General features: G+C 46.5%; 2 protein-coding genes and 1 long non-coding RNA gene across 4 annotated transcripts; 1 reads left to right on the top strand and 2 right to left on the bottom strand.

The window, feature by feature from the left end:
• Positions 1-1,792: 1,792 nt before the first annotated feature.
• LOC101757947 lies at positions 1,793-5,109 on the bottom strand. 2 transcript variants are annotated; one of them, XM_022825492.1, is made up of 13 exons: positions 4,966-5,109; positions 4,337-4,401; positions 4,162-4,239; positions 3,960-4,035; positions 3,564-3,634; positions 3,277-3,378; positions 3,080-3,169; positions 2,913-2,987; positions 2,787-2,819; positions 2,617-2,697; positions 2,488-2,541; positions 2,260-2,388; positions 1,793-2,176 (listed from the first exon to the last, which is right to left on the bottom strand). In XM_022825492.1, exons 1-13 carry the CDS (start codon positions 5,003-5,005, stop codon positions 2,000-2,002), a joined length of 1,071 nt encoding a protein of 356 aa, XP_022681227.1. In that variant the 5' UTR covers positions 5,006-5,109; the 3' UTR covers positions 1,793-1,999. The 2 variants fall into 2 exon arrangements, with proteins under 2 accessions (XP_022681227.1, XP_012699898.1); XM_012844444.2 differs by having other exon boundaries at positions 2,269-2,388.
• Positions 5,110-7,024: 1,915 nt separating this feature from the next.
• LOC101765916 lies at positions 7,025-8,647 on the bottom strand. Its single transcript, XR_001163561.3, has 2 exons — positions 8,486-8,647; positions 7,025-7,596 (listed from the first exon to the last, which is right to left on the bottom strand). It is a non-coding gene; the product is annotated as an uncharacterized LOC101765916 (long non-coding RNA).
• Positions 8,648-11,541: 2,894 nt separating this feature from the next.
• On the top strand, positions 11,542-15,477 carry LOC101765506 (formin-like protein 14). Its single transcript, XM_004960537.4, has 4 exons — positions 11,542-13,127; positions 13,215-13,375; positions 13,994-14,238; positions 14,458-15,477. The coding sequence occupies exons 1-4, from the start codon at positions 11,830-11,832 to the stop codon at positions 15,208-15,210; spliced, it is 2,457 nt and encodes an 818-aa protein (XP_004960594.1). The 5' UTR covers positions 11,542-11,829; the 3' UTR covers positions 15,211-15,477.
• Positions 15,478-15,674: the final 197 nt, after the last annotated feature.

Below are 15,674 nucleotides of genomic sequence, written 5' to 3'. Positions count from 1 at the left end.
ACGCGTACGCGTACGCCAAAAAGACGTAGGCACATCGATCACATAATCACATGACATGCACGATGATGCTGGGCCCTGCAGGTTCGTGAGCCCTTTGCAGTCATTTTTTTTTCTCTCTCGTCATCATCAGTTCATCACGCTGGTCGGGCAATCGAAGTTGGCGCATGCACGAGCTGGCCAGCCAGAGTACTTGTACGGGGAGTGTGGCGTGCCTGGGTGTGTGCTAGCTGCATGCCATGGCCCATGGCTGATGCTTTGTTCTGGCTGATGATGAGCATTGGCCATGCATGAGCATGGCAAAGCGCCGCCCCACCCGCGGTTGGTTTGCTTTCGCCTTTTGGTTAGGCGCCTGCTCCTCCCAAAGCAGTATAGTGTCCTTTTCTTAATTTTCATTCAGTATAAACCAAATTGATGTAATCTCACCCTGGAATGCCAGGTATCCATGTATTTTGATCAACGAATGAAATGTAGGTGGGGATCTTGCCCCCGATATTGTTGCTAGATCGAGCATGCACGCAATCAGTCGCATTTAGCGCGAGAAATAGTAATAGCTTAAGAATTGGCTCTATAAATCCACTGGAAAACGTTTTAGTGTTGTAGATAGTCAGTCAACCCGATAGGGGAGCCTTTCTTAACTGAAACCAGAAACCACAAACACAAAGCGGCTTTAATCCTTTCAACGGCTGAAAAGAAGTACCGAAAAGAACTTTTTGGAACATGTCTTTCCTGGCAGTTGGTAGCATTCCAGAGTTACAATTTCAAAGATTCCTCTGCAGTTTTTACTCGGTCCAGCTTGTGTTTACTTCGTCAGGGATTCCCACGGCCAGGTCCAATTCGCGCGACGATAATCAAAAGCATGGCCCAGGAAGTGATTTCGTTTGCTTTCCGCTTTTGGGGAAAAAAAAATTGAACTGCCGACAAAACCATTTGGGCATGCATCTTCAGATATATTCACCGAATGTTATTCCAAGTACAGGGTCAAAAGGGCATCAGTGATCCAGCAAAAGGACAGTTCTTCTGAACTACAGGAGATTCTCTGTAACAAACATATCAAAGCTTGGGTATCGAATTCTCGATCAACTGGACTTGTGATTTATCAATGTGTGTAACAAACATATCAAAGCTTGTCTAATTAAAGACAGAAAAGGCACGCAGAGGGTGAGGTGCTTTTTCAGCAGCAAAAGTGATGGTGTCTAACTAGTTTGATCTTTTTGGAATTATGGACGTGGACTTGGAGAAAAGAAGAATTGGTCAAATCAGATGGCAGGAGAGCTGAATATAGGGGGCGGTTGTGGCAAGTTACTTTTTCTGTTCTGGGAGGAAATTTTTGCTTCAAAATCTATATACTGGTGTTTTCAAAGAACATTATATTGGCGCAGACATTTTATCTTTTTATAAATTGAAATAGTATAGCTTTGCTGCCACTAGGTGTAAATTTAGTATTTTATTAGTGGATAAACAACCTCATCAGTGGATTGAAAAAAAATCAGCATTAAATCGCCTTCTGAGGGAGAGATGATATATCCTCTTGGGTCAGGGAACCATTTCTTGATGGAGCGGTGGAGACATAGGAGCCTTCACCCACAGGCACTGGAGGAAGAAACAAGAATCTGGTGCATGATTGTGATCCATTGTGGTGTGTGTGCATATTGCATATGAACCATTCTTGTCATTAAAAGGGCAATGCTATGCTACAGGTACAAAAACTCTACTGGTCAAGATTCATATATGGAGTTAAAGCTCATCATCATCCATTGATCCAGATTCATATATGGAGTAATGCATATGCACAGAAACATAAACAATGATCTCTTTCTTTGCTGTCAATGCAAGACATGTTCGCCCCATGGATGCTAGATATACAGAGAAGATTTGTTTCTACAAAATTTGGAGAAAAGGGTGGAGGGTCTCACCCACCCGTATTGCTATCATGTTTCTTCCTTGCTACCACAACGACCACAAAGCTATGCTATGGCATGGGGCATTTCCAATGTTACCGTTAACTTAAAGTAGAAGAAGCCCCAAGAAAACTAAGCCCAGGTAGCCGCAGCCCACTGAATCGACTTGAGCTTGTTGGCTTAGCTGTGTTCATGCTAGCCTCAGTTGAGGACGACATGACATGTGAGGATCCTTCACTGCTTGTAGACCATGTTCGGCTGCCAACACCCTTTTGCTCCTGCAAATGTCAAGCACTGGTTAAAATCATCCAAAGCAGCTGACACAATCATCAACCAAATAAAGATTTGAACCAAACCAAACCTGCAATACCTCTGCTCTAGAGGATTCAGCTGCGGATGAAACCTGGGGTGACTCTGCTCTAGGTGATTCAGCTACAAGTGGGATTTCTTCCAGAGCTAGGCGTGGAGCAGGACGAGGCAAACAAGTAGCCTGTTGCAATCACAAAAAACCAGTAGTCAACATATGACAACATATGACTACAGAAAGTACAAATAATGGTAACATAATCCGAAGGTCTCAAGTCCTTACCCTCACAATTCGCTCTGAGGAAGATCCAATGCTTGCAGGAATGGATGATGGTACCTGAAATCCAAAACACCTTTCAGAATGAGTGGTGCAAGCATGTCATCAAAGAGTAACACAGGCTATGCGACTTGCCTGGCCAACATTGCCATTCTTGGCAGGTTCCAATTTTCGGGTGAACTCACACAAGTGATGTATTCCATCTACTGTTTGATCCTGACAGGATTTATAAGCAGATAACATTAGTTACATGCTCAATCTGTTGAGGGAATACAATAAATGGTCATGCCATGACTTCTCCTTACCTGAGAGGATTCAAGGCGCCCCATCTTCGACTCCTGCATAAGATATAAGGAACATGAGTGCACCTGTGTATGATAATAATGATCAACAAGGTAAAAATTAAATGTATCACAGTGCAAGGTGCGTACCAAAGTTTGAACAACAAGATTAACTGATTGTAAATCCTCCTGGAAAGCACTTAGATCCATATTTATGACTGCAACCTACAAGTCAAATAAGCTCTGTATCATTATCCAACTTCAAAATGCATCAAAACCAGATAAACAAAGATGGTATGCGGCAAAAGGGTCCCAACCTGATCCCTTGTGCCTTCGATGATCTGCTTGTTTTCATCTAAACTACTATCCACAAGGTCAATCCTCCCAGCTAGATGTTTCTTTGTAACCTGAACAGTGATAACCAGAGAATTATATTTTAGCTGAAATTTTGGTGGCATAATACAGTCTGCATGCAGCAGAGGTGAAAACAGAAATAAGTTAAGATAAAACTTACAACAACAGCATCTGAAACTTGATCCAACTGGCTACCAACAACATTGCAAGCTTCGGATAAGCCACGCTTTGTCACAAACATCATATCAGAGAGTTTCCAGCCCTGTACATTAATGCACGAACTTCAGATACTAGCTACAGTTGTCAAACGTGATGGGTAACTGGTACCAAAGGGTTGTTTGAGTTATGGGTGTAATAAACTAATGCTGAAACTAAATTCATCTCAGATGGTATTTGATCTTCATGGTTTGTAGATTTTGATAAAAAGGTGAAAGAATCAAATTTTACCTTCCACTTTATGTATGCATAGCCAACAACCCCAGCAACGACGACTGCTGTTACAGTACATGCACCAGATCCTACAGAAGAAGGTAAGATAACAATTATTCAAAGACTTCAATCAGAATTGTACAGACTATAGAGGAGTGGCTGTTATTGGATCCTATGTGTTTACTGGGTATAAAAAATTAATCCCAATAAAGACATTTCAAATAACCAGGAAGCATGAGTGTAATAAAAAAAAACTGTCAGAACATAATCTCATCTAATGCACACTTGCTTTGGACACATACATACAAGAGCTATGTAACATTAACTTGAATCTGTGAAAGTTGCTCGATTCTAATCATAAGAATAGCCAGGTACAGTGCATATCGTTGCCAGAAACCATAAACAAGCACTGACCTGATTTTGCAGCAGATGTCACCACCATAGCTGGTCTCACGGTCAATGACTGTATCTCCTCCCTGAGAATGTTGACCTGAAATATCAAGAGCCTTTTAATAACCACAGCACATTTCGAAGTCTCTATCCTGTGCCATTCCAAAAAAAGGGGGAAACTCTGCATCCTGTGAACTAGACAAAAATAGCACATGTACGGACAAACCTGAGACATCAATTGAGCAGTATCTTGGCCGCTGCTAGACTTCGCGCCCCCACCACCTTCCCCATGTTTCTTCACAAACTAAGATAGGCAAGCACATGCAAAGGTGTAAAAGGTAAGTCCTAGCATAAATATGAGTGCTATTTTGAGAGTTAATCTGGCATTAATGTAACAATACTTCGAGTCCACCAGATAATACATCCCCAACTTTCGTGTAGGTCGTAAGAATCGATCCAGCAATGCCTGCAAGCAAAATTGGACACTGTTACTTGCTAGGAACTGCAATTCCATTACTCTATAAAGGCTGCAAGCACATGGTGCATAAATACTAGAAGTGAAAGAATTGTTGGATGCCCTGGCAAAAACTCCGTCTTATCTAGGGGATGTAGATCATCGATCTAAATCGGCAAGTTTCTCCAATACAATACAACTAGATCGTTAGGTTGCCCTCCGATCCAGGCACGACAAAGCGCACACAAAATTATAAACAAGCAAGAAGCTTAATGATTAGACGCCTGCATCAGGAACTAGGAACATAGCAGTTAAGCTAATTAAATGTAGCTGAAAACAAAAGAAAAGCCAAGCTCAAACCTGCCCCAAAGCCAATCCAATCTATGGAACATTGGAACCGCCCACTCGATGACTAGAGGCGCTATGTCCAATGCAGACCGCGGGACCGGAATCGAACGAGCATCTCAGTCAATAAACCCTAGGAGCTACAGTACTCACTAAACCCCGGGCGGGTTCGATCCTTTGCATTGCTAAGCTGGGACAGAGGGGAGGTTTTGAGGGGAGCGGGGAACGAACCGGAGCCGACCATGATGGCCACGTTGGCAAGCGGAGCCATGGCCGGGGAGCGGAGAGGTCTTCCCCCGTCGGCCGGAGGCGGCGGAAGCGAGATCAAAAAGGATGGAGACGCCGAGACGGCGAGGCTCTGCTGCCTGCTCTGTTTCCGCCTTTTGGTTTTCGAGTCCGCCGATTATTTCCTTTTGCTTATATTTATTTGCATCGGTTACGACTCTGACAGGTGGGGCTTGACGGGCCTTTTGCTTATATTTATTTGCATCGGTTACGACTCTGACAGGTGGGGCTTGACGGGCCTTGCTTTTTCTTGACTATTAGAAAGTATATGTGTATTTTAGGATGTATTTATCTTTTTCTTGTACACTTGTATTTCTTATACACCAAGCTATATTGGTCATATATATAGAGAGATCACCTCCTTATTAGAGTGTGTGGTGTTTTTCCATGTACTTCTCTACATGGAATCACGAGATTAAGATTATGGGCCTCCTCTCCCTGCGCCTTCCCTCCATGCAACCCTAGGCAGAGCCCCCCCCCGCTACGCCACCGCCACCCACCCTCCACTGCACCTCCCCGACCGGCTCTCCCACCCCCCTCGTCGGAACACAGGAATTAGTACGGTCGTACGGATGGAAAACTTGATTAGGTGGGTTCGTATATAGAAGCCAGCCATGTGCTTCTCGGTTGCATCTTTCCTATTTGCATCTCTTTAACTCACTGGACAACTTGACCAAGGGAACAGTGGGTCCAATAACCAGTGAAACAAAAGGAGCTCTGCAGTTTCATTGTCTTGGCCATTCCTATTTTACAGTCACATGGATCATCATTCCATCTGAGCTCCTTGACATGCTAAATTGTATGGCCCTCACCCCTCACCCCCGACAGTTAACCCTGTCCGCTGCAACTCTCCTGGAGTCCATGAAGCCTCGAGCAACATGTCGCGATAAACATATAGTAGATGATTAATTGTGTTTCATGGACACAAGCGTGATGGCTGCCGACATGGCGATCGCCTCCTCCTCGAGGACATCTCCATCGTCATCTGCGCGTCCTCCTCCTTGGTGTAATGGAGGAGCACGAGGCCGAGCTTTGTCCCCCACGCCGGCGAGCGGAACGCCCAGACCTCGACGACGTCGCCGATGTGCCCGCCGTCGTCCTGCCGCACGCCGGCGTTCCGGAGGAACCTGCCCCACCCGGCGCGGAGCCGGTAGGTCTTCTTGAGGTGGGCGAGCACCATGCGGTGCTGGACGCCGCGGCGGTCCAGCGCCCGCAGCGGCAGCCCCCCGCGGCCGTGCACGCCGCCGTGCTCATCGGCGGTGAGCAGCCCGGGCCGGCGGAAGCAGCGGTCGTACTCTGCGCGCGTGATGCCCAGGTAGTTCTGCTGCCGGCTCAGGTAGGACATGACGAGCGGCTTGCGGAGGACCAGCACCGGCCGGCACACCTGCATGCAGCCTCTGCACCAGCGTGTACAGCAGGCCGTCGCGGGCGCTGCTGGCTTCGTCGCCGCCATTCATCTCCTCCTCCTCCTCCTCCTTCTTCCTCTTTGACGACCCCATAGTAGCTCTTACCAAGTTGATTGCGAACTTGATCGAGGTTTCCTTCTTCTCATTAGCTAGCTACCTTGCCGCCACCATTGCATATATGCTAATACGATGATCGATGCTATAGTTTATGCATGAAAGAGCATGTCGGATCATCGATCCTAGTAGAGTAGACTAGGATACATCTTTAATCTCTGCTCCTTTTTTCCTTGAACGGAAAGATATATTTTCTGAGTTATGAGAAAGCTACGAGAGGCGTATCTGCTTGTCCCGTTTCTAGAAAGCCAAACTGTAACAAAACAAGATACGAGTACCTGTATCTTTAAATTCGAAGATCGCCTTTCAAAAAGGAAAAACTTATAGATAGAAGAGATTTATAATTCTGCCATTCTCTTGGATGTCCGACTCTAGTGGCCCATCGTACAAAAAACTCTAGTAAGCCCAAATTTGGTCCAAACTGATGCATAGAAAGAGGAGGGTTTTAGCATAGGTGCCTGGCCCAAAAAGGTTTGTCCTTTACATAGCAACAAATATGCAGTGCAATGTGTGGCCACCAGTCACCACAACAGCAGAGAGCTGGAGCAACAGGCCAATCATCCATCCAAGCAAATACAAAATTTATGGTTCATGTATGTCTCTCCATGCCATATACTAGTATCGTTGTTCAGGAAATTTCAGACATTGCAACCACTACTTGGAATGAAAACAAATACATACAGCTTTCATCAAAGCAGAAGCTCGACCTATCTAATAGGAGTACCACCCATTAATTATTACATAGAAGCATGGTCTTGGGCGAACTTAACTGTCATGTAAGCAGATCCAAGTTCAGTACACAGAAGAAGGGTGCAGAGTCTGAAGCATGCGTTTAGGATCCTGCGTTGGAGGAGTTTCCCGCATCCTTCTTCTTCATCTCCTCAAACTTGTCGATTGCGACCTGCAGCTCATCCGTGCCTCCCACTGCTCTCATGGTGTAGTAGTAGACCCCGAGGACGAAAGCAGACAGTCCCCCAGCCACCACCAGGTTCCTGGTCTTGGGTGCAAGACTTCTGAATCCCGCCATCCGTACTGCAGGACATGAAGGCACACAAGCCTGTTACCAAGTGCCATGGCAATATCATTCAGCCAGACGTAACAGTTTACGGTATGGCATATGGAACTGGACATCTGGTTAAGCTAGATACATATGGCAATGTAAGATCTATTACATGAAATCCTTCTCAAACAGACTCCACTAGCAGCTAAACAGATTTGCATTAACTGGCAACAGCATCAAAGCAAAGGTAAAATTCCGCAATAGAAATATAAGACATTGGTTCAGTGTATAATACAAAAGGGAGCACCGTCCAAGAATACAAAATGGAGCATGGTGACAATCGTGTAGCTTTTTGCATGCAAAGGAATAAAACTCGAGTGATTGAGGCAGCTTTGAACAATTTACAAGTTGTACTGCTGCATAACTGATGTTGCCTAAGGTGATTTTAGGCAATCATGTGGCAATTGACTAATCATCACTACATCAAGCATAGATTTAGGGTTGTAGCCTTGGCCTTATACATATTCAGTGAACTAAAGTGATCCACACAGAACAAACAATATAGTAAACAGAAGGAGATGTGCATACAGCATGATTTACATTTGCTATTGAAGGAAAATTTTAGTGAATTGAACCAACAATTCCTGACACGACACTAATTACCAGCGAATTAGCAGTCAGTGCATCAAGAATATAATATTAGAATTTTAATTGCAGTCTCCAGCCTGCACACACATATTGCCCGTGTTTTAACCAAAGCTGCAGTCGTCAGCCAACCAATTGTTTTCCCATAGAGGTGTTGCGATCGCATGAGACGCGATAGGCCTCATCTAATCGCTCTGTCACATCATCATCATCATCATCATCTGATCCAACAAGGAAAGGAAACCAAGGAACGAAGGAGGGGGAGCGAGCAACGGAGCACGCGGGGCAAGAGAAGACTTACTCCCCCCGGAGCCAACGGCTACCACCGGGTCCACTCGCCGTGTTGCCGCCGCCGATGACCTAGAGCACGATCGTCCCAGTCTCCCGCCGCCGCCGCCGCCGCCGTTGTCTAGTAGGGTTTGCAAATTTGCAATGGAGGAGCCGCCGATCTGTGGCTGGTCTGGTGCCACCAATGAACAATGGGCCAGGTTGGGCTGGGCTGTGCACTCAGGAAATGGATATCAAGACTTGGGCTGGGCTGATTGTTCTTGATACATCGGCCCAAATAATTCACTGGTGTCAGGTGTTGGAGATTCGCACTAAGACTTCCGAACGGCTCGTATCATTGCGCATGCATGCGGGTTGGCTGGCAGCCTAGCACGGACGCATAGCAGAATGCGGGCGTAGCATGGTGGTGTCCCACGTGGCAACATGTTGTTGGATGGATGGTGGATTGGTGCGGACGTTGATTTAAGTTTGCATTCTATATTCAAATGACATTTATCTCCTAAACCATTTATCCTTCTTCAAAACTGTTTGGACCACGTGATTTGTTATAATTAATGTAATAAAATGAGTACCAATATGTGTATTTTTTGAATTACTAAAAAAAATTCAACATTTCTAATAAACCATCTCAACATTTTTAGTACCACATTTCAACTATACTATTTCAAAATTCAACATTTTTATACAACTATACAATTTCAACTTTTTTATACAACATTTCAACATATTTTTATACAAAGTTTTAACAAAATGAGTACCAATATGAATAATTTTTGAATATTGTATTTCAAAATGTTGAACGTAAAAAATTTTGAATTCAAAATTTCAACATTTGAATTTTTTCCTTTAACTCTTTTACATGTACCAATATTTTTCTTTAACATTTTTTACATCCATCAACATTTGTTGACATTTCTTAACATTTCTTTAAAAAATCTAGCTTAATTGTCACCAACATTTCTTGATATTGACCAACATTTTTTTTAACTTTTTTGAAATTCACCAATATTATGGCTCAACACTTTTTTTACACGCACCAACCTTTTTCTTTTACAATCACCAACATTTTTGCTCAACATTTTTTTTTGACACTCATCAACTTTTTTTACATTCATTATGTTGAGATAGTTCATCTAAAATGTTGAGTTTTTAAAATACAACAAAAATAATCATGTTGAATCCCATTGTTGCATTAATTCTTAGAAACATAGTAGTTTAAATGGATTTGAAAATGAGTTCACGGTTTAGAAGAAAAATACAATTTAATTTCGAAAATCCAAAAACCACCTACACCTACCAGCTGCATTCTGTTGCATGTGTGACTCATGCGTAGCGGCTTATACGCTTGGAATTGTGGGCCGTGGGCCTATTTGATGGGCTGGGTTAACCACCTACCAGAAGGTAGATAGGAGCCCCTTGGTCATAGATGCCATCGTAGAAGAGGACAAGAGGTAGCTAGTCGGTTCTCTTTGGAAAAGGAGAAGAATACAATATAATACAATCAAGCAAGGGAAGGGAAGTGAAAAAACAAGGAAAAAACAAGGAGAGCACTAGCACCTTGCTGGAATCAGGGATGGATTGGCCATTGCCTTGTTGGTCTTTTTCTTGGCCAACGCAAAAAGGTTTGCAAATGCATAGCTTTGAGGTCCCTTTATTTAGAAATAGAGATGGACAAAAAAAAAATACTGCGAGCATCGCTGGTTCAACAACGTGAAATGGAAAGGGTGGCAAAGAGAGGAGAGGAAACAGGAGGATGATGGATGTACCAGTAGTGTAAAGCGCTTCCCGCCAAAACGGCTGCATCGGTCAGAGAATCCCAAGAGAGCAAACCTTTACCTGTGTGTGTCGGTCGGTGTCCCTCACTCATCTCCGCTTCACTGCCGTCCGTACACTCCCCTTCCATCGATAAATAAATTAAGCATACTCCTTCACTGAGCCGTGTTTTTAGAAAGGGAAAAAGCTATCCAGAATGGAATTTTTAACCATTTATTTCTCTCCCATCATATTATCAATATTGCCACAAATTCACCGTAAGTCTTACAAGTCAAAATATGTTCCCTTTGTGTACCTTATCCACTAAGTTTTGCTATTTGCAAAAAGAAAAATATCAATAAGGTTAGCTTCGGCTAGTTTGGTATGTGGTAGTGTGAAAATTACTCGATTGTTTTAAGCATGTGCGCACTAGAGGTTTTTTAACGGAACTTTGTAATTTTACAACAAAACAATTTATATGGAAATATAAAACAAGTATGGCTTTATACAACTTTATCTTATTTCTGTCCAACACAGCCCACCTGGCCGGGTATAGAATAAAAAATTCCCTCGGAAACAGCAAGCCAATTAGGGGTGTTTGGATCAAGTCCACTACTTGACACATCAAATCTTCAGAAGCTAATTATAAGATTAAATATAAGCTAATTATAAAACTAATTATATAGGGGTTAATTCACGAGATAAATCTGTTAAGCCTAATTAATTCATGATTAGCACATATTTACTGTAGCATCACATTATCAAATCATGGATTAATTAAATTTAATAGATTCATCTCGCAAATTAGCCTCCATCTGTGCGATTGAATTTATAATTAATCTATATTTAATAATGCATTCGGATAGGAACTAAACTTTGGCCTTGTTTAGTTGCCTAAATTTGGGTGTCCAAAATCACTATTGTAGCACTGTAGCACACTGTAGCGTTTTGTTTGTATTTGTGAATTAGTGTCCAAATATTGACTAATTAGGCTCAAAAGATTCGTCTCGCAAAGTACAACAAAACTGTGCAATTAATTTTTAATTTCGTCTATATTTAGTACTCCATGCATGTTCTGCAAGTTTGATGTGACGGGGAATCTTCTTTTCGCATGGTGGTAAAGTTGGAGTCCGGGGGACTAAACAGCCCCTTTGCTCCGTAGATCAGGAAAGAAAGAGAAAAGACATTTGAAATCCGGTAAAAAGGCTGTTAAGTAAAAGGGCACCGAATTTCGAAAAAAAGGGGCCCATGCCTCGGACCTTCACACTACCCGTGTGGCCGTGTCTCGTGTCCTCTTCCCCATTCCCACCTCTCTCTCTCTCCCGGTTCCCGAGACAAAACCCAGAGGCAGCCAACCAGCGGCAGAGCGCCCTGTCCTGCACCACTCCACCACCATCTCCGTGTTCAAGGAACAAGCGCCTAGCAGCTAGCTGTAGCGCAGAATCATCACTACGTCTGCGTGCACACGCCAAAACCCAGACCACCTCCCAGCCTGCTCCCGCTGTTTGCTTCCCCGCCGGCCGCCCAAGAACCCCCTTTTCTCTCTCCACTCCAGTCTCCACCCTTCAGCCACCGCCGGCGGAGGCGGCCGGATCGCGGCGCGCAATGCCGCCGCCTTGCGCCTGCCTCCTCTTCCCCCTGCTGCTGCTGCTGCTTCTCCCCGCCGCTACCATCTGCTCCACCGCCCAGCCAACCGACCCGCTCCCGCCTGCGCCGCCGCCTCCGCCGGCGGCACCGCGCCCTCCCCATCGCCACCGCCACATCGCGCCTCCTCGCCCCCCGTTCGCGCCGCCGACCATCATCCCCCCTCCCCCTCCTCCGCCACGCCATAAATCCACGCCGCCGACTCCTGTTCCCGTCGCCGTGCCGCCAGCGCAGGCGCAGGCGCCGCCCCCCACGCCGGTCACCACCTCTCCGACGCCAGCGCCGCCGGTCACCACCTCTCCGACGCCCAAGTATCCGTCCTCCTCCGCGAACCCCTCCACCGACCCCTATCCCTTCACCAACAACCCCTTCTTCCCCGCCGTCGCCGCGCCGCCGCCTCCCACCGCCGAGACCCAGCCCTCCTCCTCCTCCGGCGACGGCGGCCTCCCGACGTTCCCGGCCAACATCTCCACCCTCGTCGCCCCGACCCCGCGCGCATCCGGCTCCCGCCGCTTCCCCGTGCTCCAGGCGCTGCTCCTCTCCTTGCTCTCGCTCTGCCTCCTCCTCCTCTCCGCGCTCCTCTCCATCCATCTCGTCCGCCGCCTCCGCCACCGCGGCCGCTCCGGGGCCGCGCCCTCCTCCGCCGCCGCTTCGCACCGCAGCAACGCCGACGACGACGATGACGGGGACGAGGAGGGCCGCCGCCTCAAGCCACCGCCAATGCCCACCTCCTCGTCCAATCCCAGCACCGAGTTCCTCTACCTCGGCACCCTAGCCACCCCGCCGCCGGCACCGCAGGCCCCGGGGACGAGTTCCAGTCTCCGACCTGGCTCGCCGGAGCTCCGCCCCCTGCCGCCGCTCCCGCGTGTCGGCCCGCCCTCCGGCGAGTTCGCCTCCCGTAGCTCCGCCTCCGACCCCAGCACCGTGCCTCCCGCCGCCGCCGCCGACGCATCCTCCTCGTCGCTCTTTCCCTCGTCGCCGTCGGCCTCCTCGCCCACGCTCGGCTCCAGCCCCGTCCATTTCCGCCCGCCGTCCATCCCCCAGCCGCGTGGCCGAGCCCCGAATCCGTCGCCCCCTAAACGGAGGCCATCGCCGCCCAAGGGTGCTGCGGAGCCCGTGGCGGCGCACGCGTGGAACCCCTTCGTGCCCGTGCCTCCTCGAGCAGCAGTTGCTTCGTCAGATGATGGCGACTCCGATGACAAGGACGTGCGCAAGTCGCGGCCTTTGCACTCGGACAAGCTCAAGCCCAGCTCTTTGCAGTAGGGCCAAATCTTCTCTTTCCCTCTTCTACTTGTGGTTGTGAATTGGATTTGATTTCTCAAACTGCCTGCCCTGCATGTATACAGCATGAAGGATGAGGTGATTCAGCTATACCTCAACAATTCGGCGGCAGTTGCGGCACCGAGGCAGGTGTGTTTGCTCGGAGCTCCCAGGTGCCATGGCATTGGGATGGTTGTGGGGGCATTGGGAGTTTCCAAGGAGCAACTGAGGGACGCCCTCTTGGAAGGTACATATAGATTGCTCTTTTCTCTATCAGGCAAACCAGGTTGAGTTTTCTCTGAATAATGCTGCCAAAGTTGTAATCTTTCATGGATGAAAGATCGAAAGTACTCTAGTGTTTATTACTTGTGGGGGTACCTTCAAATCGATGGTACCAATGGCCATATGTGCAACATCACATGGTGCCTTGTTGATTACGAGTTACATGAATGATTGTCTTTAATAAACATTGGGGCCCTTACCAACGGCTACATGGTCATGCCCCTTCCACTGACATACATTCCGAAAAAACAGAGTTGCACAGCCTGCTTTCATTTTAGGTGCATTGTCAATTTCCTAGAAATAGATTGCATTTAGGGTATTGATGGAGCATTCTGTCGGCCATTGAATTTCTTCATATGCAGTTCCATATTCGCCTTTTCAGACAAAGTTGTCTGTTTAAGATGCACCACTCTTTCTTTTATGTCATAGCAAAATTGTGGTTCCTGAAGCTGATCAATTACAGCTTTCTTCGATCTTCTATGCTAGTTTTCAGTTTAGTATCAGTAATTCAGTATGTTTCGTTTGCTGGGTACAGGTTTATTTAGTAGTCTGTAATTCAATATGTCTCCTTTGCTGGGTACAGGCAATGCACATGATTTGGGAGTAGAAGTACTGCGGATGCTCGCTCAGATGGTCCTCAGCAATGAAGAAGAGCTTAAGCTGAAATATTTCAAGGATGATTCGCTGACCAGACTTTGCCCGGTTGAGTCTTTTGTGAAGGCAATACTGGATGTGCCGTTTGCGTTCAAAAGGGTGGATGCCATGCTTTACATTGCCAGTTTCTATTTGGAGGTCAATCAGCTAAGGCTGTCATATGCTACTCTTGAGGTAACACACGTTCTTTGGGAAATACAACATGATTATGCTGGCTAGAGTTTTGCCTTTAGCATGTATACTTCCTGTATAAATTCTGTTGCACGGGTAGACATACCACATATGATTTTTTGGGATTATACGTGCACAAATGATATTACCTTCTTGTGATGTTTCCTTCTTTCGACTATCATGTCTTAGTGTCTGAATGCCATATTCATTGCGTTCATCCAGGGTGCTTGCCAGGAGATGAGAAGCAGCAGGCTGCTCCACAAAGTCCGTGAGGCTGTTATGAATTTCGGCAACTTCATGAGCATCAATGCAGGGTCTCCAAGTTCACATGGCTTGGAGCCAAACACTGTTCTGAAGATTGTTGATGTGAAAGGTGCTGATGGGAAGGCTGCACTTGTGCAGTTTGTTGTCCAGGAAATTTTGAAACCTGAAGGATATGATTTGATGCAGCATGGGTCAGCCACATACAAAACGAACACAAACAGTCTGCAGTGTGACACCGAATGCAGGAAGCACGGCCTTGAGGTTGTCTCCAAACTTGCATCTGAGCTGAGCAACACGAAGAAAGCTGCGTCCATCGACATAGTGATGCTCAGCAGAAGTGTGTCGGAGCTTGGAGTGGGGCTCGGGAAGGTTCATGACGTGCTGAGGCTGAACAGCATGGTCACATCAGCCGAGAGCGCTCGGCGTTTCCACAACAGCATGAGCACGTTCCTGAGGCAAGCTGAGGAGGAGATCCTGAAGCTCCAGTCCCAGGAGAGCATATGCCTGTCTTCGGTGAAGGAGTTGGTGGAGTACTTCCATGGTGGTTCGGCCAATGACGAAGCTCACATGCTGAGAATTTTTGCTGGAGTGAGGGAGTTCCTAGCTATGCTGGATCGGATCTGCAAGGAAGCCGGGGAGAACAGTGGCAACAGTTGGGTTGGTGCGACAACCGCAAGCTGGACGGCTGCGCCCATGGGAATGACGCCTTAAGCCGCAGGAGCTGTTAAGGCGAAATCTGCAGCCGCCCTCTTTTTGTAGAATATCATATCAAGCTATTTGGACAATTATCGTTCCTAGTGTTAGCAGTAGATGAGAACAATGTTATGCTATGTTAAGCGAGGTCGTCCTATATATAATGTATGCTGAACATGCTGGCTTGTATAAAGTTTACTGGTAATGGTATCGTTATGTCGTCTCTGAATGATGCTACGGTCCTGCCAAGGAAGCTGGTAAATGGATATGGCTGCTCTTCTGAATTCTGATGGTTTTGCTCCTGTAGTCCTGTTCTTTTTTGCGTCGTTTTGTAAGTTGTAACCCCAGCCGTCAATTTTTCTTCAGGATTTAGTGCTCTTTTTTTGGTTTGGATAACAGATGCAGATTCTTAATTTCTTATTGTTTCGACCAAGGATGGATTCTCAGTTCAGCAACTCGGGATGATGTCTCGAGATGTTTTT

Source organism: Setaria italica, chromosome III (genome assembly GCF_000263155.2).
Source record: "Setaria italica strain Yugu1 chromosome III, Setaria_italica_v2.0, whole genome shotgun sequence".
NCBI classification, from domain to species: Eukaryota; Viridiplantae; Streptophyta; class Magnoliopsida; order Poales; family Poaceae; genus Setaria; species Setaria italica.
This window is presented reverse-complemented; position numbering and strand designations above follow the sequence as displayed.

Excerpts from the sequence above, each read along its gene's own strand:
- LOC101757947 (XM_022825492.1), bottom strand. The coding sequence starts at position 5,005 with ATGGCTCCGCTTGCCAACGTGGCCATCATGGTCGGCTCCG. Across the intron at positions 4,402-4,965 it reads GGCCATCATGGTCGGCTCCG|GCATTGCTGGATCGATTCTT; the intron begins GTTCGTTCCCCG and ends TTTTGCTTGCAG. Across the intron at positions 4,240-4,336 it reads TATTATCTGGTGGACTCGAA|TTTGTGAAGAAACATGGGGA; the intron begins GTATTGTTACAT and ends TGCCTATCTTAG.
- LOC101765506 (XM_004960537.4), top strand. The coding sequence starts at position 11,830 with ATGCCGCCGCCTTGCGCCTGCCTCCTCTTCCCCCTGCTGCTGCTGCTG. Across the intron at positions 13,128-13,214 it reads CTCAAGCCCAGCTCTTTGCA|CATGAAGGATGAGGTGATTC; the intron begins GTAGGGCCAAAT and ends GCATGTATACAG. Across the intron at positions 13,376-13,993 it reads GAGGGACGCCCTCTTGGAAG|GCAATGCACATGATTTGGGA; the intron begins GTACATATAGAT and ends TGCTGGGTACAG.